The sequence below is a fragment of the Aythya fuligula genome, chromosome 6, assembly GCF_009819795.1.
Source record: "Aythya fuligula isolate bAytFul2 chromosome 6, bAytFul2.pri, whole genome shotgun sequence".
Classification (NCBI taxonomy): domain Eukaryota; kingdom Metazoa; phylum Chordata; class Aves; order Anseriformes; family Anatidae; genus Aythya; species Aythya fuligula.
In genome coordinates this window covers 4,385,235-4,405,681 of record NC_045564.1, presented here as the reverse complement: position 1 = coordinate 4,405,681, position 20,447 = coordinate 4,385,235, and the positions used below count along the sequence as shown (strand labels likewise).

At 38.6% G+C, this 20,447-nt stretch overlaps 1 protein-coding gene across 1 annotated transcript in view; it reads left to right on the top strand.

Annotated features, from left to right (window-relative positions):
• Window positions 1–10,335, top strand: part of COL3A1 (collagen type III alpha 1 chain) — a 49,916-nt gene extending 39,581 nt beyond the window's left edge. Inside the window, exons 35-51 of the mRNA XM_032190534.1 lie at window positions 49–102; window positions 451–558; window positions 735–788; window positions 1,290–1,343; window positions 2,398–2,559; window positions 3,210–3,317; window positions 3,785–3,892; window positions 4,298–4,351; window positions 4,531–4,638; window positions 5,259–5,312; window positions 5,423–5,530; window positions 6,644–6,697; window positions 6,935–7,042; window positions 7,722–8,004; window positions 8,420–8,607; window positions 8,796–9,038; window positions 10,029–10,335. Of these exons, the coding sequence (XP_032046425.1) occupies window positions 49–102; window positions 451–558; window positions 735–788; window positions 1,290–1,343; window positions 2,398–2,559; window positions 3,210–3,317; window positions 3,785–3,892; window positions 4,298–4,351; window positions 4,531–4,638; window positions 5,259–5,312; window positions 5,423–5,530; window positions 6,644–6,697; window positions 6,935–7,042; window positions 7,722–8,004; window positions 8,420–8,607; window positions 8,796–9,038; window positions 10,029–10,175 (1,995 nt within the window). The 3' untranslated portion in view covers window positions 10,176–10,335. The remainder of the gene's footprint in view (window positions 1–48; window positions 103–450; window positions 559–734; window positions 789–1,289; window positions 1,344–2,397; window positions 2,560–3,209; window positions 3,318–3,784; window positions 3,893–4,297; window positions 4,352–4,530; window positions 4,639–5,258; window positions 5,313–5,422; window positions 5,531–6,643; window positions 6,698–6,934; window positions 7,043–7,721; window positions 8,005–8,419; window positions 8,608–8,795; window positions 9,039–10,028) is intronic.
• The last annotated feature ends 10,112 nt before the right edge of the window (window positions 10,336–20,447 follow it).

Sequence of the window (20,447 nt, the reverse complement as noted above, 5' to 3'; positions counted from 1 at the left end):
AGCCTATTTTTCTGACATCTTCCATTGCTGACTTGTTGCTATCTACAGGGTGAACGAGGAGAACAAGGTCTCCCTGGACCTGCTGGCTTCCCTGGTGCTCCAGTAAGTATAAATACTTACAAGCAATTGAATGTGATTATCCATTTTTCATCTGTCTGAATTAATTTTCATCTCAGAAAGACTTGGATGTAACCACTTTAACGTTAATACTTACTACTTTACATTTAATTTTGTAGCAATATATATTGCTACAATACCAATAAAATTGCTACTCTTTTTGTACTCAGTCACACACAAAGCAACATTTTCTTTACCCTTCCCTTCCCACGCCAGTAGACCAATAAAGGTCATCCCTTCAGGAGAGTGTCTATATATGGTTTCTCATTACAGTGGTATTGTCTGCATTGTCTTGTTGTCGTGTCATAACATAACAATACAATTTTTCTACAGGGCCAAAATGGTGAACCTGGTGGGAAAGGAGAGAGAGGCCCACCTGGTCTAAGAGGAGAGGCTGGACCCCCTGGAGCTGCAGGTCCACAAGGCGGCCCTGGTGCACCAGTAAGTATGTGCTGTTCCTCGTTGCTCCAAATGGAAACACATCTTCAGTTCTCCCTCAGCCTCCTGGTGGCTTGGCCTACGTGCAATCATTCAAACTGCCTGTAACTTCATGGTGCAGCCAATAGTTTCTTATTTGTTTTTCAAATTATCTGCTTTGTCTATTTCTTTCCATGTAGGGTCCACCTGGTCCCCAAGGAACAAAAGGAGAACGTGGATCACCTGGAGGCCCTGTAAGTGTTTCTTTCACTTAGTAACTGATGAATGGTTCCTGTGTGTTAAAACAAACATGATGTAAATGAATCTCAAGGCCTTCAGTGACTTTAATATTTGTATTTCAAGAATATCTGAAGTCTTCCACAAGGAGTAATAAAGATTAAGGCATTTGTGAGCAGGTTTTCATAGATTTTAATATAAGTAAGGTGCCAAAATGGCTTCTGGGACAACACAAAGCTATAAATCATTTATCTCAGCAGTTATTAGATTTATATGATATCTATGACAAGTTTCTGAGAGACAATTGGCTCAACTTTGAGGGACATGTGGGACCTTTCCATGAGGTATGGGGGGGAAATTCCTCACAAAGCTGATAGTTGCAGGCTGTTTAATTCAGATTTTATTAAAATAAATAAATACATATAAATAAATAAAGTCAGCTTTTATACAGAAATCAATTGGATAAATTGCCATTTTTCTAATCTTCAGAAACTGACAAAATTATTGGTATCTTACAGGGTGCTGCTGGTTTCCCTGGTGCTCGTGGTCTACCTGGTCCCCCTGGTAACAATGTAGGTTGTATTCTTACCTTGCAGATATCTTTAGACTTATTAATCTTGATTAAGCTGGATGTACCATGATATGAATAGTGCGCAATCAAAGTTATCTTGAATATGATGTTTGTGCCTAGAGAAAAACTTCTACTAAAGAGAGTTTACTCTCCCTCTGTAAAAAATCAATCTGTTTTGATTTGCTTTAAAGATTAAGCAAACACAAAGAATAAGATGTATTTACCCCTTTTTAATAAAAATTACAAATGATTCATTGTACTGTAACTAAGACCTGAGAAAACATCTGTTATATTTGAAGAAAAGATTTTTTTTGGTTTTATAGTTAACGACAGATGCAGATATTGCTAAATAATAAGAAAAAGTAGGATTTTATTTAATGTTAATATTAAAGTCAATGCAATTCTTCCCATTGATCATCTAAGCTAAGAGTTTTAATGAAAAGCATCATTCAGCACACATTCAAGATAGCAGTAAAGTTAGCTGGCATGAATGAATCTAGAAATCAGCTAGAACTGCTACTATTCAGAAATGCTGGGTTAGAGCCTTGGATAAGGAACGTGCATCCTGTCCTGGATGCATAACAACCACTGGACATTCCAAATATGCCTTCTGAAAGGGTTGTTAGGTATTGAAACAGGCTGCCCAGGGAATCAGTTGAGTCACCATCCCTGAAGGTCTTTAAAAGACGTTTAGATGTAGAGCTTAGGGATATGGTTTAGTGGAGGACTGGTTAGTGTTAGGTCAGAGGTTGGACTAGGTGATCTTGAAGGTCTCTTCCAACCTAGATGATTCTGTGATTCTGATTCTGTGAAATGCAAATTGTATGTCCAGACAGTCAGGAGAAAAAAATGTGGCTTGAAAGCAGTAGACAATGGGACTAATTCTCTTTATAAGAACCAGTTCAGAGTTGGGTGCATAGGGGTTGTGCCTTAACGCTACCTTTAGGCAACGAACCGAGTTTGATTTGCTTTTGTGAGGAAAGATCAATGCAGTAAGTGTGTAGCACTGTTTCAGATGATAATACAACTCATGCTCTTATTTTTAAAATGTTTAGGGTAGTCCAGGTCCCCCTGGTAATGCAGGGCCTCCTGGCAAGGATGGGCCTCCTGGACCCCCTGGTAATGCTGGTCCTCCTGGCAGTTCAGGATCTCCTGGAGTAAGAGGTGAGCCTGGCCCACCAGGTGAAAAAGGGACACCAGGCCCTCGTGGAGAAAGGGTGAGTACATGGCAAGCTGGGGACTTTTATACCGCTAGGTAGGGATTCTGTTTTGTCCCCTTGTACTCAGCCACACCTCAAGTACTGTGTTCAGTTTTGGGCACCTCAGTACGTGAAGGACATTGAAGCTCTGGAATGTGTCTAGAGAAGGGCTACGAAGCTGGTGAAGGGTCTGGAGCACAAGACCTATGATGGCTGAGCAAACTGGGTTGTTTAGTCTGGTGAAGAGAAGGCTCAGGGGAGACCTCATTGCTCTCTACAGCTACTGGAAAGGAAGGTGTGGGGAGCTGGGGGTCAGCCTCATCTCACAGGTAACTAACAGGTGATAGGACTAGAGAGAATGGCCTCAAGTTGCACCAGGGGAGGTTTAGGTTAGAAATTAGGAGAAAATTCTTCTCAAAGTGCAGTCAGGCATTGGAATGGGTTCCCCAGGGAGGTGCTGGCATCACTGTCCCTGGGGGTGTTCAAGGAAAGTTTGGATGTGGTGCTTAGGGACGTGGTTTAGTGGGTAACAGTGGTAGTAGGGTGATGGCTGGACCAGATGAGCTTGGAGGTCCTGTCCAACCTCAATGATTCTATGATCAAGAACCAGAAGCCATCTTCCTGAATGTCAAAGATGCTCAGTGTTGACTGACCTTTCTCTCAAACAGGGGGCACCTGGCGACCCCGGTCCTCAAGGTATCATTGGGAGCCGCGGTAACACGGGTTTGCCAGGTCCACGTGGCCTCCCTGGAGCAGCTGGCATGGCCGGTAGCAAGGTGAGCGTGCATTCACTGAAATGATAGCCTCCAAATTAGTGCGATGACTGTAATCCAGCAGTTAAAAACAGTAATTAATGTTGTACTTCTTAATGCTTTTTAATCCAGTTATTTGCCTTTACAACCATAAGATCAGGCTTTAAAACATCCACTGGACAGCTATGGGATGTGAGGTTGTCTTTAGTCTCTAATACCAAGACTTTTGGACCAGATTCATTAGAAGTATATAACAACAAGACAGCAAATTGAACGTGAGTCAGCAGTGTGCCTGGCAGCCAAAATAGCTGACCTTACTCTGAGGCACCTCTTTTCTCTTGTTCCTAGTATTCAAAATCACCACAGTTACACTGGCACTTCATTTTATCAGGTCGCCTTCATAAGCACTGTATATTTCACTAAAGATGTATAACATGATGGCATTTCATAAGCACATTTTCTACAATTAAATTTCTTCCCTCTTTCTTTAGGGTGAAGACGGTAAACCAGGTGTCAATGGTGTTCCAGGAGAACGTGGTGCTCCTGGTCCACAAGGTCCTATGGGACAAAGAGGCTTACCTGGAGAGCCCGGCAGAGATGTGAGTGGATGTGTTAGGCCTTCCTGATAGCTTGTGAGTTATATACGAAAGACTCAGGAAGTAACTATGTTTTAAGGTTCACAAAGCTTCCCTCAAGCACCTGATGGACCATGTCCTGTGCAGATTGCCTTCTCATGTTAGGAGAAAGTACAATCTTTGTTTTACTTTTTACTACCAGTGGACCATGTCTCTGTCTCACTTGGAACTGAACAAGAGACTTCACTGCCCATGCACTTACAAAATAAAATGTCCAATCAATACTTTATGGGCCCCTCCACCTCCAGAAACGCTTAGTTTTTTGAAAACCCTTGCTCTGATGAGCACTATTTCAGTTTGATAGAAAACATGGTGATTGTTCATAATCTAGTTTATAAACAAATTGTACCAACTGTTGTTTTTTTCCAGGGTAACCCTGGATCGGATGGCTTGCCTGGACGCGATGGATCCCCAGGAGGCAAAGTAAGGACTGAACACTGTCTTCAGATTGTCACCTCTATGTAATATTGGCAATATAAGTAGTTAGCTCTGTGCCGTATAACTTGTTCCTCAATCCTGTTAGACTCCAAAGAATGCAGTCTTTACATTGAAATTCTATAAAACGTTGATTTTCTTTCTCTATTTGCTGTTACCATCTGCAGGGTGACCGTGGTGAAAGTGGCCCTCCTGGAGCTCCAGGACCTCCTGGTCACCCTGGGCCTGCAGGAAACAATGGTGCCCCTGGAAAAGCTGGTGAAAGAGGATTTCAGGTAAAACCAAAACAAATAGCCAACTGCTTATTTACATACCTTTCCTATGAAAAGTCAATTTCATGCAGTAATAGAAATGGAAGTTTGGAAGACTGATACTATAGCTATCTGTATTTGTTTCTGCCTTCGTTTCTTGGCATTGAGGGCCACTTCTTTAAAAATATCAAGGGGAAAGACATCACAATTTATATTGCAGATAACTATGTATACAGTAAACTCAAAATTCACATGCCTAAGATGCCAAAAAGCACATCATCCCACCAGGCCATTACTTTTCATCCCATATAATGTTCATTCAGTGTAAGCAGCCTTATTTATTAAACTAAGGGAGTAATTTTGGAAGTACTCAAGTTATTTTTCTGAAGTGCTGACACCAGCACTGGATGCACTGAGCACCTCACAAATTGAAAAAGGAGTCTTCTGCATGAGGTATGCATTGGTGCATATGAGCAGCTGAGTAAGACTAACTTTGGTAAGAAAAACAACTGATCAAAACTCTTATATATGTAGTGTGTGTAGCTTTTCCTTGTCTCTGGCTTTGAAGATACTCATCTGGAAATAAAAAGGTGGTCTAGTCAATTGCAACGAATCCATTCTATCTTGTTCTTATTGTGTTACAGGGTCCACCTGGCCCTCCTGGCTCTGCTGGTCCTGCTGGTGCTCGTGGTCCTGCTGTAAGTCACATTTAAAGTATTTGTGATAAAACACATTCACTGTTTCCTGAGATTTCGTCATGTTTCTCATTTCTTTCTATGCTCCTTTTATTGCAAATCTACTCTTGAAGGGTCCTCAAGGTCCTCGTGGTGATAAAGGTGAAACCGGTGAACGAGGCAGCGCAGGCATCAAGGGTCATAGAGGATTTCCTGGTACCCCTGGTCTCCCTGGTCCTCCTGTGAGTATTTTGCATTGGATTAGGAATTTCATCTGTGTTCTTAATTTATGTGGTTTGCATCTCAGGTAACTAGTTGGCTTTAGCTAATTCACAGAGGAGAGAAAAAAATACAAAGAAGAAATGACTTGCGTAATTTAATTGTCATACATGTTGAAAAGTTCATGTTCCTGAATCAACCTGAAAAAGTATTAAAAGAACTGGAAGAAGCTGCTAGGAGCTAGAGCTGAATTTGCTAAAATCCCTTTTAGTTCTGTGTCTTTCTGACTTAAATATAAATAAATAAATAAAACACGTTCCTTGTACTCATTTATATAGGCTATTCTTGATTAAATTGTCAGAGATAAAAAAAAAAAAAAAAATATGCGAGACAGGCATCTAAATCCATTTAAAAAAAAAAAAAAAGCTGCTTGGAGTTTAAAGATGTCTCTTCTGTCAGGCATCTTCCACAGTAATTAATATCAGAGCATAATGGGCATGAAGTTGTAAACTACTGACTTGTAAACATGCATTACCATTTGGAACAGTTCTTAATAGCTAAAATTGAAGGGTAAGAGACAAGCATGCCCTAGGTTTTTACAACAAGTAAAAACTTAAAGAGGGGGTTATAGTGGAAAGAACTCTTAATAGCATGCATGGTAGAAGTGAGAATCAAGAAACCAAAAAGCATATAGTTATTCTATCAATGATGGCAAGATTATGGAAGTTTTAACTATAAATGCCACCTGTGTAAATCTATTTAATAACACACCATTACCCTATTGAGTCACTTATGGGTAAAAAGAAGTCTGATAAATTATTTCAATTAATACATTATTTCAATTTATTCTCAATGAGAAGATGAATCATTTTAAAACACATGGTTTAGCTCTTTTAATACAAGATACCATTCTAAGCTTGTTGATGTCTGTTGGCTGTCTCTTTTTTTCATTAAGAGAACATTTGGTAACTTTTACTGGTACAAGAGTGACAACTATTCTTTCTCATATCTGACATAGTACTCTCATAAACTTGTATTTCATACAATCATAAAGATGTTTTCAGTGTATTTTTTTAAGGCACATCCAGCTAGCTGCAAAATATTACTGGAATGACTTACATACCTGTTCCTCATAGGGTCCCCTGGGTCCACAAGGTGCAATTGGAAGTCCAGGAGCTTCAGGTGCAAGGGTAAGAAAAACTCCTTACTTAGCATAACTGGAGGGAAGATTCAGCATGTTTAAAAAATAATAATAATAAAAATAATAATAATTTTAAAATGACCATCTTAACAGGCAACTGCTGAAGAAAAAGAAAACACCTGATAAACTGTACAGAAATTTTAGAAAGCTCTCACAAATATTTTTTGAATTAAGACTATCTGGTAAGCTATTTTTACCATAATATATGCATTCACCTTTGTTCTAGGGTCCCCCAGGACCAGCTGGGCCCCCTGGAAAAGATGGTACAAGCGGCTATCCAGGTCCTATTGGTCCTCCTGGCCCCCGTGGTAACAGGGGTGAAAGTGGCCCTGCAGTAAGTAAACTGTGCATACTCAAATACTTGTTTAGCAATTGTTCATTAAACAAAAGCTCTCTCCCATTTGAATTTCTACCTCAGAAAATTCTGTACTTCATGGACTGAGCTTGTGGTAGGACAGATCTAGCTGTCAAGCCTAAGTCCAAAAAAAAAAAAGTTGTAGTTCAGTGTAACTACTGATGCATTAGGTGTTGTTAGTCTCAGATAATTATTGACTTTTCTGTGTACATTGGGAAGATAGAATCTCCACTTCAGAGAACAGCTTCCCTTTGTGTCTTAAAAAAGGGCTTTCTTAAATTCCTCCAAAGAGACCAGCACCGTAGAGGTCACCAGCATAGCTCATGGCACTACTTACAAAGCCAAGAAATAGCCCATCCTCTGGATTTTGGTGAAAAGGGTTCTACCTTCCTAAAGCTTAAGTAGAAGGAGGACAGTCACAGCCTGAGAAAATTAGGAAAAGAAAATTCCAAGTTTAGGAAAATAATATTTTCCTAACAAATATTCATTCATAAAGAAATGTTTGCCTGGAATGTCTAACATATTTAATGTCACTTGCTATGAATAAATAAGTAAATGAAATGACTTTTTTTTTTTTTTTTAAGATTAGGGTCCACATAGATTTATAGTTCTAACCTGTGATCTCTACTCAGCATCATGTTCCACTGTTTCTGTTTAGGGTCCACCAGGCCAACCTGGTCTTCCTGGGCCTTCTGGTCCTCCCGGTCCATGTTGTGGTGGTGGTGTAGCTTCCCTGGGTGCTGGTGAAAAAGGTCCAGTAGGCTATGGATATGAATATCGGGATGAGCCCAAAGAAAATGACATCAACCTGAGTGAGATCATGTCTTCAATGAAATCAATCAACAACCAGATTGAAAACATCATTAGTCCTGATGGATCACGAAAGAATCCAGCTCGTAACTGCAGAGATCTGAAATTCTGCCATCCTGATCTTAAGAGTGGTATGCAAAGTTTTTATTGTGCTAATGGTATCGGGTCTAGATCTTTCCTGAATATTATTGTCTTTGAATATTCAAAGACTCAGAGATATGCTATAAAAAGTATCTAATTTGTTCTACAAATGTCATGATAAAGTTGGTAAACACAATAATCATTTAAATACCCTGCATTTACACAGCCTATACACTGATTTCAATTCACTCCTTACATACTTATAAGTGAAAATTTGCTTAAATCCCTTTTTAAAAAAAAAGTTGCATATTTAAGTGTCTTTTAACCCTATTCACATAAAAGCAGTGTATTTTTATATAGTCTTATTTTCTGAAATAGAAATAAGCCTAATGTCATACAGTCGAATTCTTCTCCAAATACATGTATATTAAGTCCCTGAGCACTCACTCTTTTTACCACCTGTAGGAGAGTACTGGATTGATCCTAATCAAGGCTGCAAGATGGATGCTATTAAAGTATATTGTAATATGGAAACTGGTGAGACATGCCTCTCTGCTAACCCCAGCACTGTGCCAAGGAAAAACTGGTGGACCAGTGAAAACAGTGGAAAGAAACATGTTTGGTTTGGAGAGTCTATGAATGGAGGCTTCCAGGTGAGAAATTAACACTGTTAGTAGCCAAAAAGGTAGTACATATAATGTACTCATATACATCACAATTTACTAAGAAATAATCCTGAAATTAAACTGAACTAACTATTTAATGGGTAAATAATAGTTATATAAACCAGCTCTAGGCATGACTAATTGAAAGCCTTTTGCTTATGTTTTGTGCTCTGCAGTTCAGCTACGGCGATCCTGACCTTCCAGAGGATGTCTCAGAAGTTCAACTGGCGTTCCTCCGCATCCTCTCCAGCCGTGCCTCCCAGAACATTACCTACCACTGCAAGAACAGCATTGCCTACATGGATCAAGCCAGCGGAAACGTTAAAAAAGCTCTGAAGCTGATGAGCTCTGTGGAAAGTGAGATCAAGGCTGAAGGAAACAGCAAATATATGTATGCGGTTCTGGAAGACGGCTGTACTGTAAGTAAACAAGACTTTACTGTGGTAGTCTAATAAATAACTCCTGCTAGAGTACTAGGCCCAGAATAAAGGGGGAGAGAGCCTTGAAAGATCTTGGTCCTGGGAAAGGACACAGTTGCAACTGTAGAATGTTGCACACACTCCCAATTAAATCTGTACTTTACAGACATCTTGCTCTAGAGCCAAAGACATTTAGAGGCCCACAGTGAAGTTATGGGGACCAAGCTTTGATCCCAATCTCATGTCAACTCTAAAACTAACAGCAGCAGTAAGTGAATCATCTCAGTCAATCAAGAAATTCAAGGCTAGCAAAGTCAAGCCAGTCGCATAGGCTATGATTATGGGAATGCACAAACCCAAGTATTTTGCATATTCAACTGTGCCTCCCTTACTGCAGCAGAAAGTACTGGAGAAAAACAGTAACATAAATGAGCATGCTAATCTTTCATTGTCTGCTGCCTTTTCAGTAATAAATACTAAACACTAGATATTATTTCTGCCTCCTGCTAGGATCCCAAAACACTAACAACCTGTAGATTAGCAACATACAAGGACACCTGCATGCATCTACTTCGCAGCCATTTTGTGGCCATTTTTAAAATATGAACATGAAGAGCTACTTCATTACTGCTAGCACTCTGACCTGTAGCCAAAAAAACTTTCCCAGCTGCGTAGCCATTTGTACAACCCCTCAGCACACCAAGCATATTTCAGTACTAAGTCAGGGCACTGCTCCGGAGTACCCAGCTGTCATCAGGGATCCCATCCATTCTTAGCAGAAACGTCTAAAACACCACACAAGCGTCTGACCAGAAATTAAGAATGTCTAGCAACATATTAATTTCTAAGGAGATTGTGTGCTGTTTTTATGATGCTGAAAGGAATAAAATAATATGGAAAGATAAAGTAGAAAATACAGTAAACTATAGGATAACGCTTATATAGCCCAACATTGATTTCTAACATTTTTCTACCTATTTCATTTCACAGAAACACACTGGAGAATGGGGTAAAACAGTCTTTGAATACAGAACACGCAAGACAATGAGGTTGCCTGTGGTTGATATTGCACCTATAGATATTGGTGGTCCTGATCAAGAATTTGGCGTGGACATTGGCCCAGTCTGCTTCTTATAAATCGAAGATCCTGCTCTTTCTGAAACCCCAGCAAACAGATTCACACTCCAACTGTGCTCCTTTGTTTTAACCTTGTCAGCTAGTACAGATGACCATCTGTATCCCAGTTATTTATTAACAAAATTTCTGGGGGAAAATTAATTTGATATCAAGGGTTATTTTTTTTTTTTGCTATTACACAAAGTACAGTAAAAATGCTTTTTGCTCTTTTTTTTTTTTTTTTTTTACCAAATTCCATCTTCAGAACATGTCTCCGTGGTGCTATAATAAAACTTCAACACTTAATAAAACAACACTGTGTTCTATTAGTTGAATGTTAGCCAATTTACAAAGCACTGATTGCTCCCAGTACAAAAGTTTACCCTTCTTTCTAAGATGCAGTCCATAAAGCTAGAAAGACTTCCCTGTTTCAACTACCTCAACATGGACAGAAACTGGGATGTCTGATGAGTCAAACCAGAAAAAAAAAAATCCATCAAAAATCAGTCAAAACACATTAAACCCATTGGTTAAGTCAGTGGAATAATTTGGTACAAAAATCTGTTATTGCTGTACTGATTAGCTGTGCAAAAGTACAGTGTATTTTAAGAGCTTAATACCTTAATGGCAGTTGTCACCGTAATTTTATTGTTGGATTGTATTCTGTTATCAAAGGTGCTTCTCTACTTTCCTGTCATTGCTGGTCAAGACCACTAAAATTAGGGAAGTGTAAAAGACTAATATGATGGTGCTAATGTATTTTTCACTCCTAACTCTGCAAGTCAGGGTTATTGACTTGCTTTTTAAAACAAAATATAAGGATTAAAAGCAATTGTAAATGTCTCCTGTCAAAGATTGTCATTGGAATGTCATTGCTCAGAATTTTTTCCCTTCACTGTAAAAGTCAATAAAGAAGCAAAATTGTGAACTTCTTTTTTCACATTAACACATTTATAGTGTTGAAGGTTAACCATCTTTGTAAGCTTTTATATGGTTGTTGGTCTATTCCTTACAGAGACACATAATAAAATATCTTAATAAAACTCCTTGTTTCATAAAACTGACTTTTTTAATTTTACTGTTTTTACTGTACTTTTTCCCTCGAACAAACTAATAAGGTAAGACAAATTACAACAAATCAATAAGGTAACTTGTACTATGTTAACTGTTTTTCTCAGATAATTTTGCTTGAAGGCAAACCTTGTAATCCTAAGGAATGCAGTTTATGGCATCATACAATGAAATTTTCTTACTTTTTCCGCTCTTCTTCCAGGCTCATGTTTTCAAGCATGGTGAACATCTCTGACTATCAGCCTGGATTCAGTTCTGACAGAAAGAACCAGAACAGTACCCATGCACCTAGACAGTTCAGTTTGGAGGAAACACAAGAGTTTAATTACTTCTCCACTCAAAACCGTGCCTCAATCTAAACAGGCCATTGTAGGCTGCTTATATAAAATGGTCCAAGGGTCTTCTACAGTGCAGGCTACTGGCATTGGTTATTTTGATACAGCTGACAACCTAAGCATCTCCATATCATTTATAGCTGACAGAGATGCACAGCTTAGTTATCTCTTGACCTTAACAAAAGCTCAAGTTGTTGCAATTACCTCAGTACTTTGGTGGTGTCTGAGCTTCAGGCCAGAAGAAAGAAATTAGCCACACACCAGAATCCTGGCTGTGAAACCTCTCCCACAGGTAGAGGCTGATTGATAGACTTGACTCAGTCTTTACCATGCAAGAGGAGCCAGAGAAAACCGCCAGAATTACTGTACCACCATGCATCACCTCAGAGTCCAGGGTGATGAAGGTCCCTCCTACAACAAGGTCAGACAACAAAACTTACTTAAGGGAAAAAAATTATAAAGTCCTAAATGCTCTTGCTGACGACTGACTGCAAATCAGGCACTCTCTAAAAATACTTTCTAGATTGGACCAAGCAGGAAAAATAAGTGGAGAAATGCTGAAGGTTTTTTAAGAAACCTCAGTAGGCGTGGGGCTGAGCCAAGATACCCGCCTGCTCTAGCTTCACAGAATTTGGACAGGCCCACACAGAACCAGAGCACTGAAGGTCTGGGAAGACTTTGCCAGCACAAATACCGTATCAATGCAGACATGACTGTACTTACAACACAAAAAAATAGTGCCAGCAATTCGTTAAAAAATATTGGCTCTCACAGGAAAACTCCCCATTTTATGATGAAAATAGCTACCGTTTGTGGAAGATGGGAAGTACATGTAATATTAGTCTGACATACATTACATGGTGGGAAGTCTAATAATTGGAACTGAACTTTTACAAAAGCAGTTCTTAGGAATGCTAGCTGATGGAAAAAATGCATTGGAAAAGCCTGTTCTCAGCCCACATGGCAGAGAAAAATAGCCTCTAATCTCCATTACTACCATGGCTGATTGTATGATGGCTAATAATTACTCAACCTAAGTAATTTACTTAATTCAAATAACCTTCATTTTTTTCAGAAGGTCACTACTTAGGCCAATATTGATTCTGATACTTCTGCCCTTTTATAGGAAGGCCTTTGAGACACGGGAAATATGAAATAGACCACGTTGTTAAAAAAAAGAGTTATCCTAGAAAATAAGGATAGCCTTTGGAAGACTTACGTTTCTAGTCCCATTTCTTACTCCTATTGTATCAGTCTGCAAATGGCTCCAATTTTTATTTTACATGGTAAATATAATAACAACAATAACAATGACAACAACAACAACAATAATAAATCTTACCTGCCACTTTAAGGCTAGCAGCACCATTACTCACCGCTATAGACAGCGCATCAAGATCACAGCAGTTCTGGAAATAACCCCATTTTGCAGAGGTTACAACAATTAGAGAACTTTCAAAGATGCACGGAAACACCAACACTTGCTTTCAAGCTCTAAATTGATTTTAGCACATATTCAAGCATGTCTTCATTTGGTATATAAATTTCAATTTGTACTAGGGTCACCAAATAAGAATGTTTTGCTTGCAATGGATAATGTGCCCATTTCAACCAGACGTTAGTGGCTCTTTGAAAAATCATGTAAATGTCTTGTGACCTTAGAAAGCACAGGAAAAAAATCAGGTCTGACAAGTTATGATTTTTAAATTGAGCACTTCTCTTCCAGAACTGTGAGTAAGGAGGCGTTTGTTGCACAAATCCTAAGCTACAGAAGTGTAGGAAATCTTTTTCCTCATATTTAGCATTTTAATTCAGCATGTGGTTGTAATTATATCTTATGATCATAAAGACAATCTACAAACCTAAAGTACTGAGAAAGATATTTTGAAGGATATTTTTCATATATCAGATATTTCATATTTCGTATTTATTTCAGATAGGGAACCTTCTCAGCATAACACCTTCTCAGCTGTTTCTGCCCACCTGTTTACCATGAGGAGGTCAGATGTCATCCACTCTGTGCTGAGGGATTGCCACTCCAGGATGAATTAAGTCTCGTAGAAAAAACTCCTGGTGCTCTTGTCTTCTTACCCGTACCTTGTCCTGCAATAACTACAGCTTAAAGAGCGTCTCCTGGAAGCATTGACACTAACCTGCCCTGCTGCTTTCCCATCACAGCAGCCACTTTTCTTGTGCCACCTCCTGCCTAGCAGGTCTGCGGTCATCCTCTTTTCTTTTCCTCCAGGTTGCCCATGACAAAGCTATGCTCATTCAAAATTGCTCTATTACTGCCAGAGGAGATTCACAAGATAAACTGCATGGTCTCCTTTCAGTTTTCATTTAGCCATGGACACCTCTGGATTAAGGATCAAAACTTGTTGCTGAATTTCAGGTCTATGTTCATATCCATTAAGAACACAATTTACAAGTCCCAATTCCTGAGGGGTTTTGTGAAGGTTTCTGTCATGACTCACATGTCAGCTTTATTGTCTTTGTTACAGTACCTCCAAGGTACCCAAAAAAGCCTATTGGTGCTTCCTTGTTCATTTGGTTGCATCTGCAAGGCAGAGAAGAGGATTGCTGTCAGGAAGTGGCCGTGTTGATATGGCAGCAGTAAACGCTTTGGGTTTACTCATTTTTTATCTAGAATAATGTATGTTCCTTAAAGGACAGAGGTTCCTAGATTACCATGATGGATCCTATAATTTTCACAATGTTCTGTGAATGTTGTGTTTCCGTGTCTCTGGGAAGACTGCTCCCTACCGTACAGGGAAAATATTTGACTGGAGGTTCCAGAACTACAAAAGTGTTCTTTTATTACAACCAGCGGGATTTTTGACTCAGCTGACTGAGGTCAAAGGGCGGTTCTTTGATTCTTTGTCAGACACAAACTTGCATGTTTTTTCTGCACTTACATTCCTAAATAAGGCTGCAGTTTTCTCTGGAGGATGCATAACCATATCTCAATTAAGGAATAAAGTCTACAATAGAAACATTTGATAGTGCTCCATCTTCAAAACTGAGAACACAATAGATTGTAATGATTATGAAATATTATTATTTAGAAAAACCTTGAGCAAGAACTTATAAAAAGATGATTTCTTATTCTAACCACAAGGAAAGAAAAATGTGCAAGAAATTAAGGTGCAGGGGGCAGAATAGAAAGAAACTCCTCTATAGTTTAGATTCAGTTAGAATGTTGCATGATACCTTAGTACTTTCCCAGATCTTCTCCCAACAAATGATAAAGCATACACGATAGCACAAGAGGTACACTAGCAATTAGTCTCTGAATTTTCTCCTACATTGGGTACACATATAAAGCATCTCAGTTTTAATCTTTGCATCATTCTGCTCAGGTCCTCCCCCAAAACTCACTGGCTTTACCACAGTTCCTGTTCCTCATGTTTGACGTGGTGTCCTTTCTTATTCTGCTTATGGAAAAACAAACAAACAAACAAACAAAAGATTGTTTCTTTTTCTATTCCTAAAGATATTTTATTTTTCCTATAATCAGCTCCTAGGAGTGAGTAACAACTTCACAAGAAAGCTGGTCTTTTGTACTTAGTTTTCCCTTTGCAACCATACATATGCTTTTGGGGCAGTCAAGGGCTCTGAATCATTATTCGTATTATTCTTCATAATGTTTCTCATGCTATTTGATACATTAATAAGCCTTACCTCCAGTTTTAACAGTAGCTAACTTACTGAACTACAAGACAAGAAAAACATGTAGGCTAAAGATATTATACTTCTTAAGAAACTGAATCTAACATTATGGCACCCATATCTATGACTGCATGAAGTCACAGGCTTTAACAAAATCTTTAAACTCATAGCAATAAGATAATGATCTAGTGGACAGAGTAATCTAGAATCAAAATCATATTTTTTTCCATCATAAACACACTAACCAGGTCTATGGCTCCACAGTTTCTTTAGCATTTCTATTTAACGTATTGAACTGATGGTTTGGTTTTACCTTTTGTTGTGGGGGGTGTGTGGTAATACCATCATTTTCTATTATAATTTATACCTTGTTTTCTGTGTGATATTTGCCTGCTCGATGGGGAATCTTTTTCTTTGCATTGCCATTTCTACATTCACGTTTAGTTCTGCTATTAGTTTTGAATCTGTTTTGATATCTTCCTGAATGCTTTTTGTTGTTGTTGTTATTATAAGTACAGCCTCTCTCATTGAGTCCAACTGTCTAGCAAGTATCAAGCCTTTAGTTTATCCTCCCTTTCCTGAAAATAAATAAATAAATAAATAAATAAATAAATAAAATAATCTGTAGATTGAGAGATTTAGTCACTGTGTAGATAAATTACCTTATCTGTTATTTTAAAACCTTGCACATTTCTGAGCAAAAGGCTGCTGAAGGCCACCTTTGTATAGAGGGTTCTGCTGTCTGGAAAATCCTAATCACTTTCTTAAATTTCATGTAGGATTCAAATAATTTTTTACCCAGTTTTAGAACTGGGAATTCCCTCTGGAATCTCATCTGAAATTCTGAGAGCCTTCCCAGGGAGATTTGACTAAACTAAATCAGGTCACAGGAAGTGGTCCTGCCTGCCTATTCAGCACTGCTGAGCTCACACCTAGAGCGTTGTGTTCAGTTCTGGGCTCCCCTGTACAAGAGAAATACAGACTTACTGCAATGAGTCCAGCACAGGACCACAGTGACGATGAAGGGACTGGAGCATCTTTCCCAGGAGAAGCAGAGAGAGCTGGGACTGTTTGGCCTGCAGAAGGCTCACCTGGGGCTCTGGGGAATTTATACATTCATGTGTATAAATAGCTGATGGGAGGGAATGCAGATGAGGGAGCCAGACTACTACTGTTCTGTTTATTTTTTACTGCGATGGCGTTCAAACACTGGTACAGGTTTCCCAGTGTCCACACACAGAGACACTCAAACCCTGACTGGGCACCTAGTATAGATGACTTCTTAAGCAGGGGGTTGGACTAGGTGTTCTCAGGTGCTCCCTCCCAAACTTAATTCTGTGATTAAAGCTTCAAACTCTTCTTTATTTTTCTAATTTCTCACACACACCTTCTTATACCTATATTCTTCAACCACGTCACCTCTCAGCGTGCAATGCCCTTCCCACGTTTACCAGTGTAGTAACTGCTTTGCTCAATCTCAGCCAACTACAGAAGATAAAATAAACTTCAGGGCCCTTACCCAGGAGTAATAAGATAAATAATACATTTTGCTTTTAATCCAGTTTTAGACTTTTTACTTGCCTTCACAGAGAAAAGCTTTTCCTCATTCTCCTCTCTTTGATTGCTATGCTCTGCAGACTTCAATTGTGTTGCCTCTAGATACAAATGATATCAAATTTCCTTTCTTAAATTTCCACGTTGCTTGGTGCATTTTTCTACTGTTGTGTAATACCCTGGTACTCTACAGAATGATTTTAGCATTAAAAACTTAAAGTTGAATGTTTATCGTAGTTACTGAGAAGATAAAAAATAGTTAAGGAAGGAGCATGAGAGGGAGAGGACATGAGGTTTGAACTTCTGGTCTCATCAATTCCTTTTCTGCCCCACATATTAAGCATCCAGAACTGCTCAATACAAATTGCTCTTTGTGAGAAGGCTCTGATCGCATTTGACTCATGCATTCAGAGCTGGGCTCATCAGGAAATACAGAAGGAATAAGAGCACTGTTTTTTAAAAAGATACAATATTATTCATTATACAGCACCTTACCGCTCCCAAAAAAATTAGGAAGAGATGTCAAGCAGCAATAAAAGAAAACATCTTGGAGAAAGCATAATTAAACTATCAAAATGTAAGATGAAAGCTTACTAAAACTAGTCAATAGCAAAAAAAAGAATAGGCTCAGCGATACCTGAATCTCAATTCCTTGTACATTGTGCTTGCAGAGAAATACACCTTGTCATCTCTGGGAATATTTGCCAGACCCTTCAAGGCCCACTGAACATATCTGAGAGATCTTTCACATTTTTTCATACCTCAGAATGAAAATATTCTCTTAAAGATTTAACTTGTAAGAAATCTAAGTTAAATACTCTATAAAAGTCATCAGTGTTAGGAGCCACTGCTCAAGAAAATCCATCCAAAATGGATTCTATCATATAAAATCAAAGCCACAAAGGTGAAAAGTTAAGGAACTCGTAGCTCCACAGACCAAAGCTGCTCCTTTTCTTAACTCGTCTGCTTTTTTCTTCTCAGTGAGATATTAAAAAGGATGAGATCCCATTGCACTGATAAGGCCCCTCACAACCGAGGAGCTCTTCTTGGTCTCAAGCCTATAAGAAGCTGCAGAATTGCAGAGTCAAGTTGCACATTTTATAGCTATAGTTCAGTGACACAGGGATAAAAGCTTAGCAGTGATGATATGAGCTTAAGAACAATCCAGACGAGTTGGTTAAATCAAATTTAAAAAAATAAATAAATAAATCCAAATAGGTTTTCTCTAAACATTCAAGCTGAACTATCGTATCACCAACTCCACCATTCTCAGCATACAGTAAAGTGCCAATTTGTGAGTAGTGGGTAACAAAATTTTACCTTCTGGATGAGATTTTAGTGACTATTTGCCACACTACTGCTGCACAGCTGCTATTGGGAGGTGTCAGCTACTGGAAGCACTGGGGTTCCTTTCTCACGGAGGACAGCATTCTGCGGGACTGGCAGTTATGAAAAGCAGAACAATAACCAATTCTTTTAATTATAACATTGATTTAAATGAAGCTTCTGACATTTTACTGCCATAACTGTTTTAAAGTACCTTCTCTATCATCCCTAAGGCCATTAGCAAAAAAGACAGGAGAATTGCACTAAATGCCCTAAATAGCTAATATTTGATTAATGTTACTTTGGAAGCAAATCAGCCTTTTGCAAATTATTAGCTCTTTCATTCTACATTCATGGAATTAAAGCTGTATTTATACAAGGCTATGCCACGTGGCCAGATGAGAAGTAACGTCAAGAAGAGAAATCCTGCCCCAATGCCTCCCATCCACTCCCTTACCTTTTTTTTTTTTTTTTTTTTCTTTTCCTTGCTTAAAAAGGTTCTACAGTACTTGGGGAAAGTTTAAACAATAATAGAGAGGTAATATGCATGTACAGAATAGACATTGTTATTCCAGAGCAGAAAAAACACATGTCCAACTATTTGCATTACAAAAGCTCTTCAGTTAACTATTTTGGTTTCCTGAGAGCTCACACTTCAAGGCTTTGCCTCAGCAATTCTCCAATGATGTTTTTTACAAAATATTATTTTAGGGTGCTTCCTAGTCAAAGCTCTCTTTCAGTGCTTGAGGCACCCTCCTGAGGAAATATCGCGCACTTTGTATGGAGATAGAGATGCAAAGAGAGAGACTTGAAAAGAAAGAAAACATATATCCCTTACAATTAGCTACTATTCTCCTTCAACCACCTCGCCAAACATTTATACTGATCATGGATTATGATATTCTGATGATGAAAATCACAAATTAAGAAACAACAACAACAAAACTTTCAAATGTGCTTTTATCTCCACATGTTCTTTACTTTGTGCTTCTGGATAAATGTCCCTTGGAGACACGATCACCGCCATCAGATACCTACCTTTCCGCAAGCATGTTGCAGTGAGCCACCATACCTCAGATCATTCCCTGTAGTTAATATTACCTAAACATTTCTTAAGCCTACAATATGATATGCCAACTCCAGAGCCACATATTAACAGAAATCATTTCATAATAAAAAAGAAGTGCTCGTGTTCCAGCGTGGGTAATAAAACAACAGCTAATGACAGCATGCGTCTGATGACTCCCAGCTCCTGTGGATGTGCCTACGGACAATATGGGAACTTCCAAAGCTCCTGCCCTTTCAGGAGGAAACAAACATAAATTCTTGCCCGCCTTAATAAAGTGCAACTTTATGGCTTGTCCAGAAACTGTATTCTGTCAGAGGTAACTTACACTGACACTTGGAATCGGATAAATCACATTTTGCTCAGTCTCAAAAAATACTAATCTCTGGAGTCTCAGACAACACAAGTTTGGCAGCCTTAATAGTATTTCTTGTGACTACTCCATACAAATCAACACCTACCTTGTGAAAACTGTCACAAAGTATTATTCAGGATACTTTCATATTCTTAGGTGTAAAATACTTCAGGTGAACACATTGCAAAGGAGTTCATCAAACAGCAACACAACAAAAGTTAAATACTTCTGTTTTTACTTTGGAAACAAACTGATACGGGACACACTGGAAGGAATTCTACAAAAAGGAAACCACTTCCATAGCGAGAAGCATGTATTTAATTAAATGCTTTGCAAAGATACATGAATAAAGCTATGTGCATGACTTTCTTTAGGGATGGCCCCAGCTGTTTATTTTTATTTTTTTAAAGAAACAAACAAAAAACTTGGAGAGCACAGATGCAGTAAAGAAATAATAATAATAAAAAAAAAAAAAACAACTACGTAAGTTTGTACCCACATACTTTACAAAATAAAGCATGCTGGTGGTACAAATCATTTTATATACTGCATGACCAACAAATAAATGCACTGCAACATTGTTCTCTCAAACACCGTAAGCCTAACAGCTAAACTCTGAAAATGACATTGACAGTCAGCATCTTTATTTCATCGGCCTTCTACAGAGTCATTTAGCACCATCACTTTTTGTTTGTTTGTTTTTGCCCTGCCTATCTCCTTCCTCAAAATAATAACAGAAGCATAGCACCTTTTAATATCTAAAATAAAAATAGGAATATTAAATGCATCCCAACTTCCAGAGATGAGGTAGCTCATGCTAAGAAATGATGGAATTTTCTTGCCTTGACAGCTCAAGACCAGTAAGACCAAATTACTGGTGATGCATGTCTGGATGTCAGCTAAAATCAATGAATTTC